The 21,630-nt window shown below is 45.2% G+C and overlaps 1 protein-coding gene across 1 annotated transcript in view; it reads left to right on the top strand.

Annotated features, from left to right (window-relative positions):
- The window catches only part of LOC132985490 (unconventional myosin-VI-like), a 137,121-nt gene that overhangs the window by 94,947 nt on the left and 20,544 nt on the right, over positions 1-21,630 (top strand). Inside the window, exons 26-34 of the mRNA XM_061052897.1 lie at positions 3,599-3,689; positions 5,524-5,674; positions 6,651-6,859; positions 9,290-9,368; positions 14,247-14,407; positions 14,855-14,893; positions 16,161-16,196; positions 18,037-18,075; positions 20,580-20,686. Coding sequence (XP_060908880.1) covers positions 3,599-3,689; positions 5,524-5,674; positions 6,651-6,859; positions 9,290-9,368; positions 14,247-14,407; positions 14,855-14,893; positions 16,161-16,196; positions 18,037-18,075; positions 20,580-20,686 — 912 coding nt within the window. The remainder of the gene's footprint in view (positions 1-3,598; positions 3,690-5,523; positions 5,675-6,650; positions 6,860-9,289; positions 9,369-14,246; positions 14,408-14,854; positions 14,894-16,160; positions 16,197-18,036; positions 18,076-20,579; positions 20,687-21,630) is intronic.

Raw genomic sequence — 21,630 nt, 5'->3', positions numbered from 1 at the left:
AGCGAGAGAGATGAAGGGTGGAAGATAAATAGAGACAGAGATCGATATCTGCGGTCCTCGCTGCCAAATCCATTTCATCTTGTTGTGACTTGAGAATATTTCATTTCTCCTCCGTCGGTAACAGAAGAGAATCAAATGAAGTCGTTACACCGCGCTCACTTTCTTTAAACTCTGCAGAGGAATTTAATTTAAAGGGACATTACAACACGCTGCCAATAAAACTGCTTTTCTATATGATCGATAAAGAGAACAAAGAGAGAGAGAGAGAGAGAGAGGGGGGAGAGACAGAGAGAGAGAGGGGGGAGAAAGAGAGAGAGGTAGAGAGAGACAGAGAGAGAGTGAGAGAGAGAGAGCGACAGAGAGAGAGGGAGAGAGAGAGAGAGAAAAAGAGAGAGAGAGAGACAGAGAGAGAGGGAGAGAAAGAGAGAGAGGTAGAGAGAGACAGAGAGAGAGAGAGCGACAGAGAGAGAGGGAGAGAGAGAGAGAGAGAGAAAGAGGGAGCGAGAGAGAGAAAAAGAGAGAGGTAGAGAGAGAGACTGAGAGAGACAGCGAGAGAGAGAGTGAGAGAGGTAGAGAGAGACAGAGAGAGAGAGAGAGAAGTAGAGAGAGACAGAGAGAGAGAGAGACAGAGAGGGAGAGAGAGAGAGAGAGGTAGAGAGAGAGAGGTAGAGAGAGACAGAGAGGGTGAGAGAGAGAGAGAGAGACAGAGAGAGAGACAGAGAGAGAGACAGAGAGAGAGAGAGGGAGAGAGAGGGTATATGTGATAGCGCTGAGTGACAGAGTCCTCCTCGGTCTCTGCAGAGATAAAGAAAGACAGCAGACAGATCAACGAGTCCTGCAGGAGTTCAGTCTCTCATCATGAACACACTCTTTACACACCGGGTCCGGTTTGGATGACTCACTCCTCCACGACCACCACGAGGCCTCGTGGGTATTTTTGTAGTCAGCGACGTGCGCATACTGATCGATATTGTGTTTGCATGATCAGATTTCCAATATGGCCGCTCAGGCAGAGAGGTGGAGAGCTGACGTCGTGTTTGTTCTGAAGAAAATCAAACAGCAGAGAGTCAAACTTTAGACTTCCTCTCTGCACTTTGACGTCCTGATTCATAAGTAGACCAGACCAATACATACCCGAGACCAGAGTGCTCCAAGACCGAGACGAGACCAAGAAAAAGACCAGAGTGCTCTGAGACCGAGACGAGACCAAGAAAAAGACCAGAGTGCTCCGAGACCAAGACGAGACCAAGAAAAAGACCAGAGTGCTCCGAGACCGAGTCAAGACCAAGAAAAAGACCAGAGTGCTCCGAGACCGAGACGAGACCAAGAAAAAGACCAGAGTGCTCCGAGACCAAGACGAGACCAAGAAAAAGACCAGAGTGCCCCAAGACCGAGACGAGACCAAGAAAAAGACCAGAGTGCTCCGAGACCGAGACGAGACCAAGAAAAAGACCAGAGTGCTCCGAGACCGAGACGAGACCAAGAAAAAGACCAGAGTGCTCCGAGACCAAGACGAGACCAAGAAAAAGACCAGAGTGCTCCGAGACCGAGTCAAGACCAAGAAAAAGACCAGAGTGCTCTGAGACCGAGACGAGACCAAGAAAAAGACCAGAGTGCTCCGAGACCAAGACGAGACCAAGAAAAAGACCAGAGTGCCCCAAGACCGAGACGAGACCAAGAAAAAGACCAGAGTGCTCCGAGACCGAGACGAGACCAAGAAAAAGACCAGAGTGCTCCGAGACCGAGACGAGACCAAGAAAAAGACCAGAGTGCCCCAAGACCGAGACGAGACCAAGAAAAAGACCAGAGTGCTCCAAGACCGAGACGAGACCAAGAAAAAGACCAGAGTGCTCCGAGACTGAGACAAGACCAAGAAAAAGACCAGAGTGCTCCGAGACCAAGACGAGACCAAGAAAAAGACCAGAGTGCTCCGAGACCGAGTCAAGACCAAGAAAAAGACCAGAGTGCCCCAAGACCGAGACGAGACCAAGAAAAAGACCAGAGTGCCCCAAGACCGAGACGAGACCAAGAAAAAGACCAGAGTGCTCCAAGACCGAGACGAGACCAAGAAAAAGACCAGAGTGCTCCGAGACCGAGACGAGACCAAGAAAAAGACCAGAGTGCTCCGAGACCAAGACGAGACCAAGAAAAAGACCAGAGTGCCCCAAGACCGAGACGAGACCAAGAAAAAGACCAGAGTGCTCCGAGACCGAGACGAGACCAAGAAAAAGACCAGAGTGCTCCAAGACCGAGACGAGACCAAGAAAAAGACCAGAGTGCTCCGAGACCGAGACGAGACCAAGAAAAAGACCAGAGTGCTCCGAGACCAAGACGAGACCAAGAAAAAGACCAGAGTGCTCCGAGACCGAGTCAAGACCAAGAAAAAGACCAGAGTGCCCCAAGACCGAGACGAGACCAAGAAAAAGACCAGAGTGCTCCAAGACCGAGACGAGACCAAGACAGGACAAGACCAAGACAAGACCAGGACCAGAGTGCTCCGAGAACAAGCCAAGACCAAGACAGAGACCAGACCGAGACCAAGAACAAGACCAGAGTGCTCCAAGACCGAGACAAGACCAAAACAGAGACCAGACCGAGACCAAGAACAAGACCAGAGTGCTCCAAGACCGAGACCAAGACCAAGAACAAGACCAGAGTGCTCCAAGACCGAGACAAGACCAAGACAGGATGAGACCAAGAACAAGACAAGACCAGGACCAGAGTGCTCCAAGACCGAGTCAAGACCAAGACAGGACGAGACCAAGACAAGACCAGGACCAGAGTGCTCCGAGACCGAGACAAGACCAAGACAGGACAAGACCAAGACCAAGAACAAGACCAGAGTGCTCCAAGACCGAGTCAAGACCAAGACCGAGACAAGACGGAGACAGAGACAAGACGGAGACAAGACCAAGACAGAAACAAGACCAGAGTGCTCCAAGACCGAGTCAAGACGGAGACAAGACCAAGACAGAAACAAGACCAGAGTGCTCCAAGACCGAGTCAAGACAGAGACAAGACCAAGACAGAAACAAGACCAGAGTGCTCCAAGACCGAGTCAAGACAGAGACAAGACCAAGACAGAAATAAGACCAGAGTGCTCCAAGACCGAGTCAAGACGGAGACAAGACCAAGACCGAGACAAGACCAAGACAGAGACAAGACCAAGAACAAGACCAGAGTGCTCCAAGACCAAGACAGAGACAATACCAAGACAGGACGAGACCAAGACCAAGAACAAGACCAGAGTGCTCCAAGACCGAGTCAAGACCAAGACAGAGACAAGACCGATACAAGACCAAGATAAGACAGAGACAAGACCAAGACCAGAGTGCTCCAAGACCAAGACAAGACCAAGACAGGATTAGACCAAGACCAAGTGTAGTACATGAAATCATCCCGTACCTCTCTCATCCATTTTTCTAACTCCACCCACTGTCCTGTCCTCTAAATAAGAGCATAAGAAGCCCCTCCCCCCAAAAAATCTCCAGAATATTTCCATCTTCTTTGTTGTTTTGGTAAATTCTGAAAAAGAGTCATGTGTTTGTTTGTTTTTCTTTTTCTTTACTCGATGTTTTCTTTCTCTTTTCTCTCTCAGTGAAGAACAAGATCTTGTACCGGACCAGCGCCTGCATCAAGATGCAGAAGACGGTCCGGATGTGGCTCTGCAGAAAGAAGCACAAACCTCGGTGGGCGACCCGCTCGTTTTCTCTCTTCCTGTTTGACCTGCTTTACTCTCTCTATTCATCCTTTCCTAATTCCTTCTCTCTGTTCCTCCTTCCCTACCAACTTTTCTTTCAAACCCTTGTCCCCCTTTTCTTCATTTCCTTTCCTCCCTTCCTCTCTGCTTCCTCTCTATCCTCCATTACCCTCCTTCTCCTCCTTTCCCTCGCTCCATCATTTCTTTTCAATCATCAGGCTTTTTTCGCTTCCTTGTGACTTCTCTTCCTTATTTCCTTTCCTCCTCACCATCTTTTTCCTCCTTCCTTTCTCATTACACTCACTCACGTCTCGCTCTGTTCCTTCCTTGCCTCCTACAGCTCCTCTCTCACTCCCTCACTCTCATCTTTCTCTCCTCGTCTTCTGCTTCATTATCTGCCTCTTTCACAGCTCGGTGGTGTCAGTCTGCCTACACACACACACACACACACACACACACACACACACACACACACACACACACACACACAGCTCTGCTTATTACCTTGGATATTTGATGATAAACAACAGAGCTCTGTGGGGGGAGGGGGGAGGCAGGTGGGAGGAAAGATTCAGGTGAAGCTGACGGTTTCTGTCCTCTGCAGGGGGTTTTATTCTGATCTGGCAACCTGCTGCTACAAGCTAACAGGCTGCGTGATTGTGTTCGCTGTGGAGTCTGGGGAGGGGGGGGGGTCATTAATGAAGGGGGCGGAGTTAAGACGAAGATGAGGATTAAGTTAAGACGCTTTTCCTTCAGATATGATGTCCCAGTTAAATCCTAAACGTGTCTTTTTGTAGCCCTAACAAGTCGCTAACAGTGGCAGTAAATAAAGATGGATGACACATCTCACCCGCCTCTCGTTCAAAAGTGAAGCCAAAAAATATCGCTGATAAGTTGCACTGGTGACGTCGAGTCTGCACAGTACAGATCAGCTGTTGGAGTCGTTGGTATGGCAACAGTCCCCTCAAAGTGAAGCCAAGATATTTAGAGCTCCTCCTGCTGAGTTGATGCAGTGTGTCATAAGCTCCGCCTCCTCCATGTAAACAGATGGGACATGGGTTAAACTATGAAGTGAGACAGTTTTTCTCAAATATGGATTCTGTCCTGTGAATTTTTAAAATACTGATTTATGTCCAAGTGTTCATCTTTGTATCTGAGAAGTTGAGGTTTAAGGTGGTGATTGACAGCTCTGTTGACCAATGAGGCTCCTGCGTTGCTCTGTGCATCAGATTGTGAAATGTAACGAGCACAAGAGCCTGGTGTTTTCTTTTGTTTGACTTATTCTCTCCATCGTTTCTCAGGTTTTTGCATATCGAGTCTCGTTTTTTTTGTTGACCCCAGCAGGTGTCGGATTAATTTGAAGTATTGCTGTTGTCAGGAGAAAATGAAAAGTTGATTTGCTGAACACGTTTTTTTCCGACATCATTTTTAATTAAAGGTGTAAGCCCCGAGGGGAAGTCACAAACAATCAACTGCTGAAGAATGTGTTTAAAATCAAGTTTTTAAAAGGAGCAATCAGTGAGATGTGTAGTGAGTGAAATGATAAGTTTTATAATATATATATATTTTTACAAGTTTTTCCTTTAAGTTTTATAGCTTTGACTCGTGAGTTTAGTCCTCAACCTTGAAGCAAACTAAGTAGAAAATCTTCAAGTCCATATTGTTGAATTTTGACTTTTTGTTCAAACTCGAGATCAGACTTAAGATGAGATTTAAAACCACCGGAAACCGAACGATCAAGAGCTGCTTCAACTGCGACAAAAACTCTCACGATTCAAAAAAACATGTCAGGAAACATTTTCTAAAACGTGTTTGTGTTTCAGGATCGACGGGTTAGTGAAGGTGCGTAACCTGAAGACGAGGATGGGCCGCTTTAACGAGGTGGTGGCCGGGCTGAAGGAGGGCAAACAGGAGATGAGCAAACAGATCACCGACCTGGACGCCGCCATCGACTCCCTGATGGTCAAAATCAAGGTGAGTGAGACGCTCGGTCGACGTCATCCGGCTGTAAAAGGTGAATTTTTGAAGTCCATAAGTGGTCTAAAAAAAGGCTTTGATGTTCCTCGTTAACGCTCTTTATCGTGTTCTGTCAGAGGGGAGCGTTTGAGGAGGTGAGTTTTTTAAAATAGGAGATCCTCCTCCTCCTCCTCCTCAGGCGGCGATGGACAGAAAGAAATTAGACCTCATCCTGCTGCAGACAGCTGGAGCCAAACAGAGCGGATCTACTGGATATATTTTTAAACACTGATCACAAATTCTAGGACGCCACTCCCCCTCCCCCTCCCCCTCCCCCTGTTTTCCACTTGACATGAAGAACATGGCGCTCAAAAAATAAAGTGTGGGCTCAAGTCCAAAACTTCTGAAATTATAAAGTGACCTTTCCCGATCCTGAATGCTCTGGATTTGTTTGGACCAGAGAAGGTAGGCGCTTTTAAGGGCTCGTTTTGGACGCCCCTCGGTTTGTCAGATATGAGAGCAGTTATCAGGTCAACAGGTGTTGCAGTGATGGAAGCGGGCAAGAGAAGTGGTTCAGATAGAAGTGATTGTGCCCGACCTAAAAAGCCTCTGCATGTTTCTAATAAGCTCCACGAGCAGAAACGTGCTCAAACTAGGATCAATATTGGAGATGCTTTTGAAAAATGGAGAGAGGTTAGAACACAGAAAGGTTTACAGACCCATGCAGAGCTGGATAAACACTGAAGCTTCAGAGTCCACCACATGGTGACCTGAGTCAGCATGGACTCTAGAGAGGGGGGGGGGAGACAGCTCTCTATGATGTTTAGAATTTAGACTGCAGTACCCCTTTTAAACACTAGGTGGCCGACTTACATACTGCTCCTTTAATATTTCATCGTTATAAAGCAGAGAGGGGGAGGAGTCACCACACACCTGCTGTTTGTATTAAAGTAAGAAAGTCAAACATCAAATCTGTTTTTTTGTGTCGTTCCAGGGCACCGTGATGAGCCGCATCGAGATCGACCACGAGTTCCAGGCGCTGGTGACGCGGTCGGAGCAGCTGCTGACCGCCATGCAGAACAAGAAGAAGGAGGAGGAGGAGCGGGAGCGGCTGCGACGCATCCAGGAGGAGATGGAGCGGGAGAAGAAGAGGAGGGACGAGGAGGAGCAGCGACGCAAGCAGGAGGAGGACGACCGGAAACTGTGAGTGATCAAATCATTAACAAAGTCGGGTTAAAGTTTTTATAGAAAAATGCTGCGATGACTGAAATGGTCCCTCTGTGTGTCCGCTGGTATTTAAAGGAAACCAGGAGGATTTACATAATGAGATTTATTTTTATAAGGAGCCCATAAAGTCGGGCTTATCAACCCGCTTATTATACTTTCTGTTTTTAGCTGACTCTGACGCTGCGGGCTGATTTTACAGCAGCAAAAAATAAGCTTCAATTCCCCCCCCTCCGTTGTCAAGTCACCGCAGGAGAACAATAGGGAGGAGGTCAAAGGTCACAGCCTCAGAGTTATGAGGAAAAAGTTGGAACAAACAGTTAGTGTGTGAGCGAGATGAGAGAGTCTGATGAAAAGGGCGAGGACACCTTTAAACCATCAACGTCTGAGGGTCTCATTCAAGTCTGATTCTAGAAACCATCTTTGTAGAGGAGAAACTCCCTGAAGGTTTTAAAATGTGATAGGTTGTTAAAGGCGGGATGCTTCAGTTGAAAGCTCTGATTACACGATGATGACACACAGAGCGTCTTAACCTCGAGGTTGCAGCTGAACTTCTTGAAGCTGGATACACACCAGACGATTTCAAAAAAAAAAAAAACCTGAGCAACCACAGACCATGAGGACGCCATTATCCTCTGAACGCAAACACTAGACGACTCGGTCAGACCGGGAGAACACGCGCCTGCTGTGTTGAGGCGAGAGCTTGAGGACGAGTGTTTAGAGTACATAACCTCCAGTGGTGACGCTGCCAAGTCTGCTCGCTCTCATTGGCTGCTGCAGGAACTGGAACGAATCCAGCTTCGGTGACCAGAGGTGTCAAGTAACTAAGTACAAATACTTTTGTTACCTTACTTATGTAGAAATTTTGGGTATCTATACTTCACTGGAGTAATTATTTTTCAGCCGACTTTTTACTTCTACTTCTTACATTTTAAAAATCGCCTCGTTACTCCTGTTTCATTCCGGCTTGTTTTCATTCAAAAAAACACAAAAAAAAAACCTATCCAGATAAATCCCGCCATTATGCGCGGCCTAAGCTTTCGTCCTTAATGGCATTTTTTCCCCCTTACATTACTTTAACTTTTATACTTTAAGTAGTTTTGAAACTAGTACTTTTACACTTGGAGTAAAAAGCTTGAGTTGATACTTCAACTTGTACAGAAGTCTTTTTAAACCCTCGTATCTAAACTTCTACCTGAGGAATGAATGTCAATACTTTTGACACCTCTGTCGGTGACTCGATCCGGAGCGGTACAATAATCGTAGTGACATCACACACTTCAGTATTTACATTTCTGACTCAATATTTAAATCTTTAAACTTGTACTTGGAGATTTGGACCTGATCAATGACACCTCTTATTACCCGTTCACAGAGGGTCTCAGTTTTTAGAAAGGGGGTCTGGGGGTTTAGTTAAGACTCTCTGAAACCTCCTTGACGTGTCCCCTACCCCTCTGAGGTTTCTGATCCGTCACACATGAACATGTTAAGAGGTCTCTTCCCTCATGTCTGACCTCCTCCTCCTATGGGGGGTACAGAAAGTCTTAGAGGAGGACTGATGGGGGCCATTGTGTTCGTCACAAACCACTACCCGCTAATACAAGACATTAGAGGTGACAGAGCATATTTTATGACTCCCTCTCTCCTCCTCCTCCTCGGGCGAGTTATGAACTCCTGAGATCCTCCTGAAGGTCGCAGACTGAAGGTCATAAAGCACGCTGTTTGCACGCCAAGCTGCATGAGGAGACCTCTATAGAGTCTCTGACCCGTGAAGTCTGGCTTTATAGGACTCCCCTCTTCAGGTTTAATCCAAACATTATTCATAACGATGAGTTAGAGCTCCGGCAGAGACTCGTTAAAAGCCTCGGAGACGGAGGAGAGGAAGTGTTCTGCCTCGTCTGAGAGGAGGTCAAGACACAACATGAAAAAAAAGTGAAGTTGCAGCAGTCATAACCCGCTCGGCTCTCGGTGCTCCCGGGTTTTTCTTCCTTTAAGGATTTAACTGATGTTTCTGTTCGGAGCGGTTTGCAGCTTCAGCTTCAGCAACATTTAGCTCGTGGGTCACCAGAGAAAAACATGCAGTCAGGAGTTCATAATGTCAGGGCTGCAGAGAGCACAACAAAAAACAAGAAAGTCAACAGCAGGAGGAATAAAATGTTGCAGGCTTTGGAAGCTGGAAGCAGCAGGACACAGATCATGGAGGAGGAAGAGGAAGAAAAGCTTTAAACCTTTTAGTTTTTTTAGAAGAATAAGGCTGATTTCAGCATCAGTGAGCACTAATCAAACCTCTTCTTCTCTCTTTCTCTCCCTCTTCTCTTTGTCTCTCTCTTCTTCTCTCGCCCTCTTCATCTTCATTGTCTCTGCTCTACTTTCTTCTTCTCTCTCTCTCTCTCTTTATTCGTCCTCCAGGAAATCAGAGATGGAGGTGAAGAGGAAGCAGGAAGAGGAGGAGAGGAAGAGGAGGGAGGAGGAGGAGAGGAAGCTCCAGGTGAGTGTGTGTGTAGTTTGTCTGCAGGCGTCCTACTGGACATAGGTGTCCTCTGTCCTCGTCTTCTTCTTCTTCTTCGGCTGTTTTCAGACGCTTCAGGTTGTGGAATCTGGAAATGTGATTGATCACAGAAAAACAAGACTGTGAACGTTTATCTGTTTGTGATTTAAAGTTAAGTTGCTTAAGTGCTTTTCTTCTCCGGAGGTAAATCTACTGAGGAAATGAAACGTGACTGTTAGTTAGTGAACGTGTGAATAAAGAAATGTGTGTGTGATGTGTGTGTGATGTGTGTGTGATGTGTGTGTGATGTGTGTGTGATGTGTGTGTGATCATTAAAAAGAGTTTGAACATGGTTTCATGTGTACCAGCAGCTAAAGATCAACATAGAGAAAATGTTAATAAAGCACATCAGGTGTTAAAAGAAGGTAAATATTAATGAAGCAGTGTAACAGGACGAGCAGTTGAAATGTCACCTCTGCAGAGCGGCTTCGGGCGCCGTTTTGCCCTCGCAGGCGGCGTTGTGTAATCATCTCTTCCCTCCTCGCTGAAATGAAAATCACACGAACCATCATCACTTTGTGACTCACCGCGGGTTTGGAAGTCGCACCTCGACTCACACACACCTCTCTCCGTGCACATTCATTACTGCCTCCGTCCTTCACGGCCCGCAGGAAGCGCGGCGCTTTCATCTAAATAAAGAGCAGCGCGGCGCCGACAACTCACATTTCAAATATTCATCACAGCAGAGCAGAGTTTGTGTTTCTGCACTACGACATCATCAATACTGGGTTTTTAGTTTACCTGCAGGAAGTGGAGGAGCCGGGGCCCAGGTGGCTTGGTGGTTAGTGCGCACGCCCCCACGTCCTCCAGGCGGTCTGCTCGGGTTCAAATCCGACCTGCGGCTCCTTTACCCCACTCTCTCTCCTGCATTTTCTGACTCCATCCACTTCCTGTCTCTAAAAAAAAGAAATAAAAACCTAAAAAATCAACCTTTAGAAAGGAATTTGAGGAGTGATGGGAAGAGATCTTAACCCCTCCCCCTTCCCCCAGTCGGAGCCTCCAGGTGGATTCTGGGGGGTGGCGGGGCTGAGCGAGGTCAGAGCTGGCGATGAGGGAGGGACCAGAGATCCCTGCAGCTTCAACAGAGCGCTAATTGGAAGGTGTTGTGAGTTGATTTAATTGGATCGTTTTTGTGTAAAAATGGCCGACACCCACTTCTGTTAAAAGTCAGAAACAGCTTTAATGATCTGAATGGTTTTCTTATCGTTAATATTTTTACAGTATAGTCTTTGTGTTTACAGAACTGCTTCCTTCGGCTCTCCCCCCCGGGGGGCCGTCGACTCCGGCAACAGATCGAGAGCAGCGACCGCGTTGAAACTAGATTATTAAAAGGTTACCTTCAGGTACATGAGGGTCGTGTTTTAACCGAGGTTGAGGAAACAATTATCAACTCACTCACATGCAAGTTTTGGGGAGTTTGAGTCTTTTGGTTTTTAGCGTTGTGTCTGAGATAAAATAAGAACGACGAGAGGATCAGGGATCCAGCTGTGAGTGCTCTTTCTTTGACTCCTCGAGTTTTGGTTATAAAGCCGACATTTTAAGCAGTTTGGTGTTGCTAAGCTTTTGATTTGTTCTGGTAAAAAACATCTTTTTAATTTAACTTTTTTACCGACCACTTGTGTTTTTTTCTGAACTCTCGTCATACTGTTGAAACACGATACGGGGCTGTGCACAGAGTGCTGCGTCAGAGCAAAGTGGACCTCTTCATGGAGTATTAAACGCTGTGGTTTCCCAGCGTTCGTGCTCCTGTCCTCGTGCGTTTGTCTCTGCAGGACGTCGACCCCCTGAAACCCCTCCTGTGCGCCTCGCCGCTAATCCACGACTAACTGATGAGACGGGAACACGGCCGCACGTTACCTCTCTCCATCACACCCTCTAATGGACCTCTGAGTCCTGGAGAGAGAGAGAGAGAGAGTGTGTGTGTGTGTGTGTGTGTGTGTGTGTGTGTGTGTGGACTGAGCGTGACTTCAGAGTTTCTTGGTTACTTAACGGTGAGCTGGTTTGATTTTATTAGAAATCTTTAATTGATAACGATGTTTTATTCTGCGGATAAATCTGGAAGCAGTGTCTGGAAATCTCTCTGGGCTTGGAGGGGAGGGAGAAAATGAAAAACATTTCTGTTGTCATTGGATCGATCTTGTTAAACATGGCCGACATCCACTTCTGTTAAAAGTCAGAAACAGCTTTAATGATCAGGATGTTGTGGTTTTCTTCTTGTTAATATTTTAGTTTTATTAAAGTTAGGGGGGGACCAGGGGCCTCAAGATCTTTTTACCCACAATTCTCCCTCCCCTCCGTCAGCTCCGGGGCCGTCCTGTTCCTCCTCCTCCTCTCTCTGAATATTTACGAGTCGTGCTGCAAAGTTTAGGAGGGATTTAAGGAGAAGAAGTGACATCAGTCAGTCACTTTAAAACCTCTCCTTATCCAACATTCATGATCCTCAATAGAGCTGAAGTGTTTGGAAGGAGCGTCGATGTAAAACCAAAGTTTATACCATTCAATTCAATTCAATTCAAATAGCTTTTTTGGCATAACAAATAATACAATAATAATAATGAAAAGTAATAATTAGCAATTCAATATTTTAACAATGGAAAAAATTAAAATAAATAAATAAACAAATAAAAATAAATAATAAAAAATAATAACTAAATAATAAAAATTAAAAATAAACAAATGCAAATTAAAAGTAAAAAAATAAAGTTAAAAATAAATAATTAAAATATAAAAAGAAGTGTAATTTATTACCTCTGTGTTTCTCTCAGAGCGACGATCATTCTGCTGCTTAATCAGTTGATCCATCTCAGTTAAACTATCTCTGATCCATCTCAGTTAAACTATCTCTGATCCATCACGGAGCATTTCAGGGTGATTTGTGAGCGCTGCTTCTTTTCAGATGGTTTAAATTCCACATATTGTCGTTGCTCTCGGGTTGCAGAGAGATTTGTGAGTCATGCAGAGTTCATGCATCATTTAGGAGCGTTCTGTTTGTGAACACGTCGAAGTCAACAGGTTGGAAACACAAAACAGAAAAAGGATGGTAGAAAGTTCTTCAGAGAGAAAGCTTCATAGTGCCAGGAGTAAAGCGAGGGAATTCATGTCCTGTTCAACCTCTGCTGCTTTCATGTTGCATTAAATACATTAGTCTGACTCGTATTTATTCATGCTGCGGAGGAATCAAAGAAAACCAAAGAGCAGACTCCGCTCAGGAACAAAGCTGCAGTAGAAGTTTGCCGCCGATTAGAGCAGCACGGGTCGGATTTCTGGATCAATTAATGGAAAATGTGAAACAGTAAGACTGTGGAGTCATTTACCTCAAATAACAGAGAACACAGTTTATAGTAGGGAGTACTTCTAAAAAGGTAAAATTCTCCACGGGCTACAGCGTTTCTTGTTGTTGAGGAGGCCGAGTTACAGTTAATGTGGATAATTAATCACACAGCGTGAATAAGAAGAAAGTTTCTAAGTTCCTGTGTTTCAGACCATGTGAACCATTTCAAGATCCAACCAACACAGCAGACACAATCTACACATCTGTCAGACCACCACAGCAAACACAATCTACACAGCTACAATCTACACAGCCACAATCTACACATCTGTCAGACGACCACAGCAGCTACAGTCTACACAGCTACAATCTACACAACTGTCAGACCACCACAGCAGCCACAATCTACACATCTGTCAGACCACCACAGCAGCCACAATCTACACATCTGTCAGACCACCACCACAGCAGCTACAATCTACACATCTGTCAGACCACCACAGCAGCTACAATCTACACATCTGTCAGACCACCACAGCAGCTACAATCTACACATCTGTCAGACCACCACAGCAGACACAATCTACACAGCTACAATCTACACAGCTACAATCTACACATCTACAATCTACACATCTGTCAGACCACCACAGCAGCTACAATCTACACATCTGTCAGACCACCACAGCAGCTACAATCTACACATCTGTCAGACCACCACAGCAGCCACAATCTACACATCTGTCAGACCACCACAGCAGCTACAATCTACAATCTACACATCTGTCAGACCACCACAGCAGCCACAATCTACACATCTGTCAGACCACCACAGCAGCTACAATCTACACATCTGTCAGACCACCACAGCAGCCACAATCTACACATCTGTCAGACCACCACAGCAGCTACAATCTACACATCTGTCAGACCACCACAGCAGCTACAATCTACACATCTGTCAGACCACCACAGCAGCTACAATCTATGCATCACCTATACAAGCTGATAAACTGATCATCTCTCTGTGACCTTCTTCAGTCGGTCACCGAGCCGTTTCACTCCCAGAACTTGTTTCATTAAGAAAGGTGGAAGCATTAATCTTCCAGGTGAGCCCCGCCCTTCACTCGTCCGCTCTTTAATGATCAGGATGAAGAAGATGAAACCCCCCCTCCTCTCTCCTTGTCTGCTCTGTTTGTAGAAAGGTTAAAGGTGTGTGTACGCTCATGCTGCAGCATTGATTAAGACTTTTTTAGCTTTCTTGAATACCAACGAGTGTCCTCCTCTCCTGCTGCTGTCGGGTTTGACTCCCTTCATGTGACCTCGTCTTGTGTTTCAGGCGACTCAGATAGATGTTAGAAAACTCTGAAAAAGTTATGTTGTGTGTGTGTGTGTGTGTGTGTGTGTGTGTGTGTGTGTGTGTGTGTGTGTGTGTGTGTGTGTGTGTGTGTGTGTGTGTGTGTGTGTGTGTGTGTGTGTGTGTGTGTGTGTGTGTGTGTGTGTGTGTGTGTGTGTGTGTGTGTGTGTGTGTGTGTGTGTGTGTGCAGGAGGAGATGGAGGTGCAGCTGCTGGCCGAGCGGGAGGAGGAAGCGTCCCGGCAGACCGTCCTGGAGCAGGAGAGGAGGGACCGCGAGCTGGCGCTGAGGATCGCTCAGAGCGAGTCCGAGCTGATACCCGAGGAAGGGCAGAACGACGCGGGGCTGCGCAGGTAACACACACACACACATACCAGGACAGGAATATCAGGATTAAAAACTGTCTAATTAGAAAATATCATTTATCATTTCATTTTTCTCCACATGACTTTGACAGGAAACAAAGTCGGTGTTATTACTCAGCGGTCTCTGTTATGATGTTTTACTTCCTGTTTGTTCAGTGTGGATTTCCTTACATTTAAACATCACTGAATGTTTTATGATCCCAACAAACCATCGATAATTCATCCTGAGCCGTCAGCCGGCACGCTGACTGTTTCTCACTCTGACAGTTTAGTCTTCTGGACCTTTCTTTGGGACTCTTCTTCTGTACAAAGTTCCCGAAGAGTTCACAGAGCGCTGACTGTTTTTATACAAATCTGACGTCACACGTCCTCATCTGCATTTTCAATCCTGTGTTTAACCACATTTTTTTCTTCTTCTTTGTTTTCTTTTCTCAGTAACGGCTCCTCAGTTCCATCGTCCCCAGAGAGAGCAGCGTAAGACCCGGCGATTTAACCCTTTGATTTAACCCCACCCCCCCATCCACCCACCCACCTGCCTCTTTTAACCCTTTTTCTCAAACCATAACCAACCCTGCATGCTGTAACAATCTTCCAGCCAATCACAGCACATCCCTGATCTCTTAACATGCTACAGAACCTCCAGTCTCCTGGACGGCACCTTTTTCCCTTTAACTCTGTTTCTTATGATCGAAAAATAAGAAACAGAAGATCTGTGATCGTCCACGTTTGACCAAAGAAATCAGCACCGACGTGATTGTCACCCTGATGTAACGTGATCACGGCCAGAATTTATCAAACTTAACACAAATGATCGATTTAACAACATGTCAATCAAATGATTTACTCTGAATAACTGCAACATTTGTGGGAAAAGCCTTTAGAAACAACCAGTTCAAAGATAATAATACTTTAAAGGTGACATATCTTCCTCCTCTTCTTCTTCTTCTTCTTCAGTTTAAATAAGTCTCAGAGCTCCTCTAAACATGTGTGTGAAGTTTCTTGTTCTAAATCCACTCTGATCCTGTATTTGATCATGTCTATAAACCCCTCTATTTCAGCCCTGCTCAGAACAGGCTGTTTCTGTGTCTGTACCTTTAAATATGTAAATGAGCTGTGTCTGACCACGCCCCCTCTCTGGAAGGGCTTTGGGTGTACTCTGTCTTTCTCGCTCCATGTCCTATTGTTTACGGTGAGAAGGCAGACTCAGAGGGCAGAACAAACACCTAGCTGTGGGAGTGTCACCCACCTGGGGGAGGGGCTACTGCCCTTTATGATGTCATGAAGGGAACATCTCCAAACGGCCTGTTTGAGCACACATTTTCTGAAAAGTGGAGCAGGCAGAAGACTAACTGAAGGCCAGAGATTTCAGCATGTTTGTAATTGAAAAGACCAAAGAGATTAAAAGCTTTTAACACAGTTACTTTTAAACGACTTTATCACTCCTTCTCAGAGCGGCTTGTACCTTTAAAGACATGATTGACCACGGGGACTTCAGGGAGAGAGATAGCATGAGAATGAAAGAATCATTCAGCGAATCAAACCAATCAAAGGATCATTTTGAAGCTTTAAAATTCCACTTTAAGTACGAGTTTGATAAATTCAAGGCCCTCGTCCTCTGATCGGACTTTTGAAGGAGATTCTTCCAAATATGAAGAGGAAACTAAATCACCTTTCCTCCTCCTCCTTGTTTTGTTGTTGAGTGGTGCCCCGTGTTATAATCCTATAATCCTCTTGTTTACAGCTCGGCTGGAACCCCCAAACTCAAGAGCTTGACCATGTAGGTGTCCTCTCCTCGCACCCCGCACCCCGCACCTCCACCTCCACCTCCACCACACACCGCGCCGCGCTTCATGATCAGTGTTTACATAAAGATACATACAGAAGCTCTCCTCCTGTTGTCTGCTGTGGTTCCCGTCAGGCGTTTTTTTTTTTTACCCGAGCATAGAGAGGTTGAGCCGGTTCCTGTTGAGATATTAAAGCTTCAGTGTTCATGACGGAGCGTCAGATCGTAGGCCTGAGCCCCGGCACGGCATCCTCCCTCGCACTTCTCTCTTGCACTTACCCCAAAACGACCCACACGCAGCAGCGTCTCTCTGGAAGTTGAAATTGATGCTTCACGTCATGAGTCATGAGGTAGTAGAGGCCACATTACACGGCTACACGCTCCTGAGGATGCTGGAGTGGTGCATGGTGGTACTTTTACGCACCAGCTGCTCCCTCTTCTTCTCTAAAACGCTTCTTTTTTTTTTTTCTTTTTTTTTAAAGCCCCATCACGAGGCTCTTTTACATTTACTCATTATCACAACAGTGTTCTCCATTTCCCCCTGCAGAGATGTCAAAGTTAAAGACCTGTGTTCTCCAAACATAGATATGTTATTGTGGTGGATATCTATGTATAGATGTAGAACACTTAGAGTTAGAGTGTGTTAGTCGTGAACCTGCAGCTGAGTCACAGACTTTTGGATTCTGGAAAATCTTTATTGTCCCCGAGGGGCAATTTGGTTTGCAACAGGGGTCCATACAGGCAACACGTCCATACAGGCAACACATCCATAAAAAAAACATCACAATGACATAAATACATACATATAAAACATAACTACCATGGAAACCATCATGATGGGCGTGAGTGAGTTAAGAGACATAAAGACCAACAGTCCATAGTAAAAGTGTACGGGCAGCAATGCCTACAGCTTATTAAAAACCCAACAGCTGATGGAACAAACGACCTCAGTTATCTATTTGATTTCGACCTCCTTACATAAGTGAACCTCCGCCCTGTCGGCAGAAGTCTAAACTCTGCATGCAGGGGGGGTGCTGAGGGTCTTCCAACATGGCCTTTGCCTTTCGAGTGGCTCTTACTTGGAAAAACATGCCCAAGATCATTCAAGTCAACTCCAACTATCTTTTGGCAAAGTTTAACAATATTTCCCAGCCTGTTTTTGTTAACGATGCGGAGGTTACCAAACCAGCAGATCAAAAAACCTCTTCCTGCTCTCAGGATGCGAGGTGTTGATTGAAGAAATATCAGGGATCAGCCAGTAGCGAGAAATTCTCTGGATGTAGAGACAACAGAACGTCAGACGCCTCCATTCAACTCAGGCTCTCATTGGCTGTCACAGACTGGGAACAGTGAAATATCAGGAAATCAGCAGCAAGATTTGAAGCACTCTGAGGACCTGTATGGATTTGATGTGTTTTGGATTCAATCTGTCACTGGATTTGGATCTTGGGGACTCTTGCCGATGCAGCAGGAGCATTTTTGTTGACTTATTTCGCCCTGAAAAGTCCAACTTTAAATGTTGAGTCATTTCTAAATATTTGTTTGTCGTTGGTCTGACAGATGCGTAGATTGTGGGTGCTGTGTCGGTTGGATCTTAAAATGGTTTACATGGTCGTTATCACAACAAGTAAAGCTTTCAAACACTGTGCGGCACATCTCTTTCACATTGTAAACATTTAAAACATGCTCAGTATTTATGTTCTGACCTCCTGTTATGTGGGGTGGGAAACCCCTGAGGACTGCCGATCACGCACTCTGTGGATTGTAGCATTAATATAATTGTGTCGTTGAGCTCACTAACTTTCTAAAAACTGGAACCATGCTACTTTTTTAGGGAAGAGATGGCGAAGGAAATGACTGAACTTCTGGCCCGGTGGGTAGAAAACCGCCTCCGTCTCGACACAATCAGTCGCCTCTGATTCATGATTTAAACAATTTAAAACATGATGTGATGCAGAACTCCTTAAGAGTTTTTGGTTGATTTGAACGACTTTCAGTCGATCTGTTCACGGGTTGATTCCCTCAGAGATGTCAATCATAACTTGATCTATCGATAAGGAAAACTGTTCCTGCTCTGCGGTCTGTTCCTGCTGCACACATTTCAACATTTCTACTCTTAAAAAGTCTTAAGAATCTGAGACTATTTTTGAATTCTATCTCAATACAACTGCAGCGACTCAAGGCGATAATAGGTCAATGATTCAGCTAACAACTCTTATGTGAGTCACCCTTGATCGTTAGCATGCTAATGCTAAACATTTCTACAACAACAAGTCCAGGTCGGGTACAATCACTTCTATCTGAACCACTTCTCTTGCCCGCTTCCATCGCTGCAACACCTGTTGACCTGATAACTGCTCTCATATCTGGCAAACCGAGGGGCGTCCAAAACGGCCATGTGTGGAGGGGTGCCTTAAAAGCGCCTACCTTCTCTGGTCCAAACAAATCCAGAGCATTCAGGAGCAGAATCTAAAGTTAGAAGGAGGACATACTGGCTGCTGCATTGTTGTCAGATAAGCCAGCACTTCAACATGTTTCCTTAATGATCAGATAGTAAGATACCTTTATCATCTCACTCTCTACACATCTCACTGATTGGACCTTTAAAGAGCTGGACGGTTAATTTTCCAACTGACTCCAGAGAATCAAAGAGAAAGTGTAAGATTTACGTCAAGGCCTCTACAGGTGAAAGTTACTCTCCACCTGTGTGAGTAACCGTGCACTTCCTCATCAGATTACCTCCATTAGCTAAAACGCTATTCTCCACATGCTACCTCCCGGCTTAAGCGCGGCGTGAATGATTGATTCAGTCTTAAGCCCTGCCAGCCTCTCCTCGTGTTTCCCCCGGTGCGTCTCTTAGCTCAGGTGTCCTCTCACTACACCCCGAACCGCACGGCGAGCAGAAGGTGACTGCAGCCGCTTAGCTCACTGCCAGAACCATCATATGCTTCTGGGAACAGCCACGCAGGTCCGATGGCCAGTTAACGCTAATCAATCATCGCAGAGCCACCCAATAGGATTAGAGAACCAACAGGGTCACGCCTCCAACTTCCTGGTGTCCTAAAATTAGGGGGAAATCCTGGTGTGGGATTAATGAGTCCTGTCAGCCACGTGCCAACAGCCCGGCCTGCAGCTGGAGTCTTTACACTGTCACACCTTATCATTTATTAAAGTTAGATAGAGCCTCAGAGCGGCGCCATAACCGTCTCACCAGAGGCGCTTTTTGACTTCCTGGAGGCTGAAACAGCATGCTTCTTTTAACCACATCGATCTTTACACCCTCTGTAGTTCTGCTGTAGAAATCTTTCTCTTTCCTTTAACTATGATTCTGCTGATCTGACTCCTTTGCTTCTCCTCGATTTCACCGACTACCTCTCTCTGATGTACTTCATCTGTGATTGTTGTTTCTCTGATGACTGTCAGGTGGGTGGAGTTTACCGTACAAGGTGATTCAGGTACTTTTTGAACTACCTTTCAGCCTCTGTGGACATTCAACAAAAGTTACCAGCCAATTTAAGTATAACAGCCACTTCCATGGCCGGAGCACCAATGGTCATATCCTAATATAAGAGCGAATTATTATTTCTTCTTGCCCTGAATGATTCTCACTGAATTATCACAGATTTGGCAGCTTTAATATGCTCAAAAACTCTTTAAACTTGGCATGTGCTTTAGAAGAGTCTGAGACATGGAAGTTGTAAAATGGCTCCAAAGTGTCCCCTCGAAATTTTTGAAAAGGGGTTCTGCATAGAGGTTACTTTCACCCATATGTATGAAAGTTGGTGGGTATATGTGTCTTGATGAGATCTACGAAAAAGCCTCTTGGAGCTATAAGCTAACTCCAACAGGAAAGATGTCATAATGAATAAATAGGAGAAAATTAGTGCTTTTCAGGCGCCCTTGAAATTCTCCGAATGGGTTCCACAATAAGGTTCCTTTTACCCACATGGATGAAAGTTGGTGGGTATATGTGTACTGATGAGAACTTGCCTCCAGTAACCATACCATAACTCCCAACAGGAAAGCCTGTTTTTGAAAGCTATTTTGAATAAATTAGGTTAAAATGTGACTTTTTGTTGGCTATTTCCAGGGGTCATTCGTGTATTAAAACCTCCAAGAGCATTCATTTTATCGTCCGTATTTTGTAATAAAGACGATGAAATAAAACAGCAGTTCTTTAATTCTTAAAATATTGAGTAAGGTCAGGTAAACTCCACCTATCTTCTTTTAACGTTCATACCTGTAAATACTTTTCTACCTCTGTTCTGAGTGAACGGATAACCTCGCCCTCTGACCTCCTTGCTGCCGGTATCCCACAGTTCATAGCTGTGGGTCTTTGTTGTCTGACTTCCAGTCTGTCCCTCTTGTCTCTATCAGAGGTCCACAGGTCCAGGCCTCCAAGGCCGCTGCTGTCGGGACCAAGAAGTACGAGCTGAGCAAGTGGAAGTACGCCGAGCTGCGGGACGCCATCAATACCTCATGTGGTGAGTGTCATGTTTAGAATGGTCTCCATAACATACTCTACATGTTAAGCCAGAGGAAGTTACTCCATTACTGGTACAGCCTCTGGAGACCATCAATGTTGTACCACAAGAAATTGGACGAGATAAGTTCTCGAAGCAAACAGCCATAAATTCATGTTTGTTATGGATATTCATGACCCCCAGAGGATGATTCTGAATAATTTCTGCTGACAAATAAACCTCCTGTTCACCACCATCGTCAGGCCAAAATGTCCCCAACTTAAATACCTCACTCCATGGCTGTGTCGCTAACTAACAGCCATACATTAATATGATTTGCTCTGAGTGTTCATGGTCCCCAGATGATGATTTAAAAGAAGTTCTCTGAGATCTTAGCCCGTACTTTAGCATCCCCATCGAGCCAACATTTCCCAATCAAACATTAACTCATTTTAAGTTGCTTTAAAGCAGTTTTTTTTTTATTAATTATTTTGTGAGTATTCAAAGTCCTCTGAGGATGATCCAAAAGCATTTCTGCCTACATCTTCACCTTTCTTCTCATTTCAAATTCAGTCTCAATTTGGGCCGACAAAATCAAAAGTCAAAAACAGTGTTTCGCACTAACAGCTGTACTTTTAGTCAATTTGTTGGGACTATTCAAGATCCCCAGAGGATGAATTTGCAAAGAACAAAAATCTTGCCGTTTTTGTAGCGCCATGTGAGCCAGAATCTCCCCTTGATAAGTCCATAACTCAGTACTCAAAATAAATGGTTTATTTTACATTTGTGTGGGTATTCATGCTCCCAAGAGGATGATTTAAAATAAGTTTCCTGAAAATCTGCTCTTTGTTCTCGCCCGACCATTTGGACTGAATTTTCCCCAGACAGATTTAACAGTCCATCAGCGTGTCTCAAGCTAATAACCATACATCTATCTTTAGAGAGGAATCATTGTCCCCAGGGGA

This window comes from Labrus mixtus, chromosome 12 (assembly GCF_963584025.1).
Source record: "Labrus mixtus chromosome 12, fLabMix1.1, whole genome shotgun sequence".
NCBI classification, from domain to species: domain Eukaryota; kingdom Metazoa; phylum Chordata; class Actinopteri; order Labriformes; family Labridae; genus Labrus; species Labrus mixtus.
Note: the sequence above shows the minus strand (reverse complement) of the source record. Positions and strands in the feature narration are given on the sequence as shown.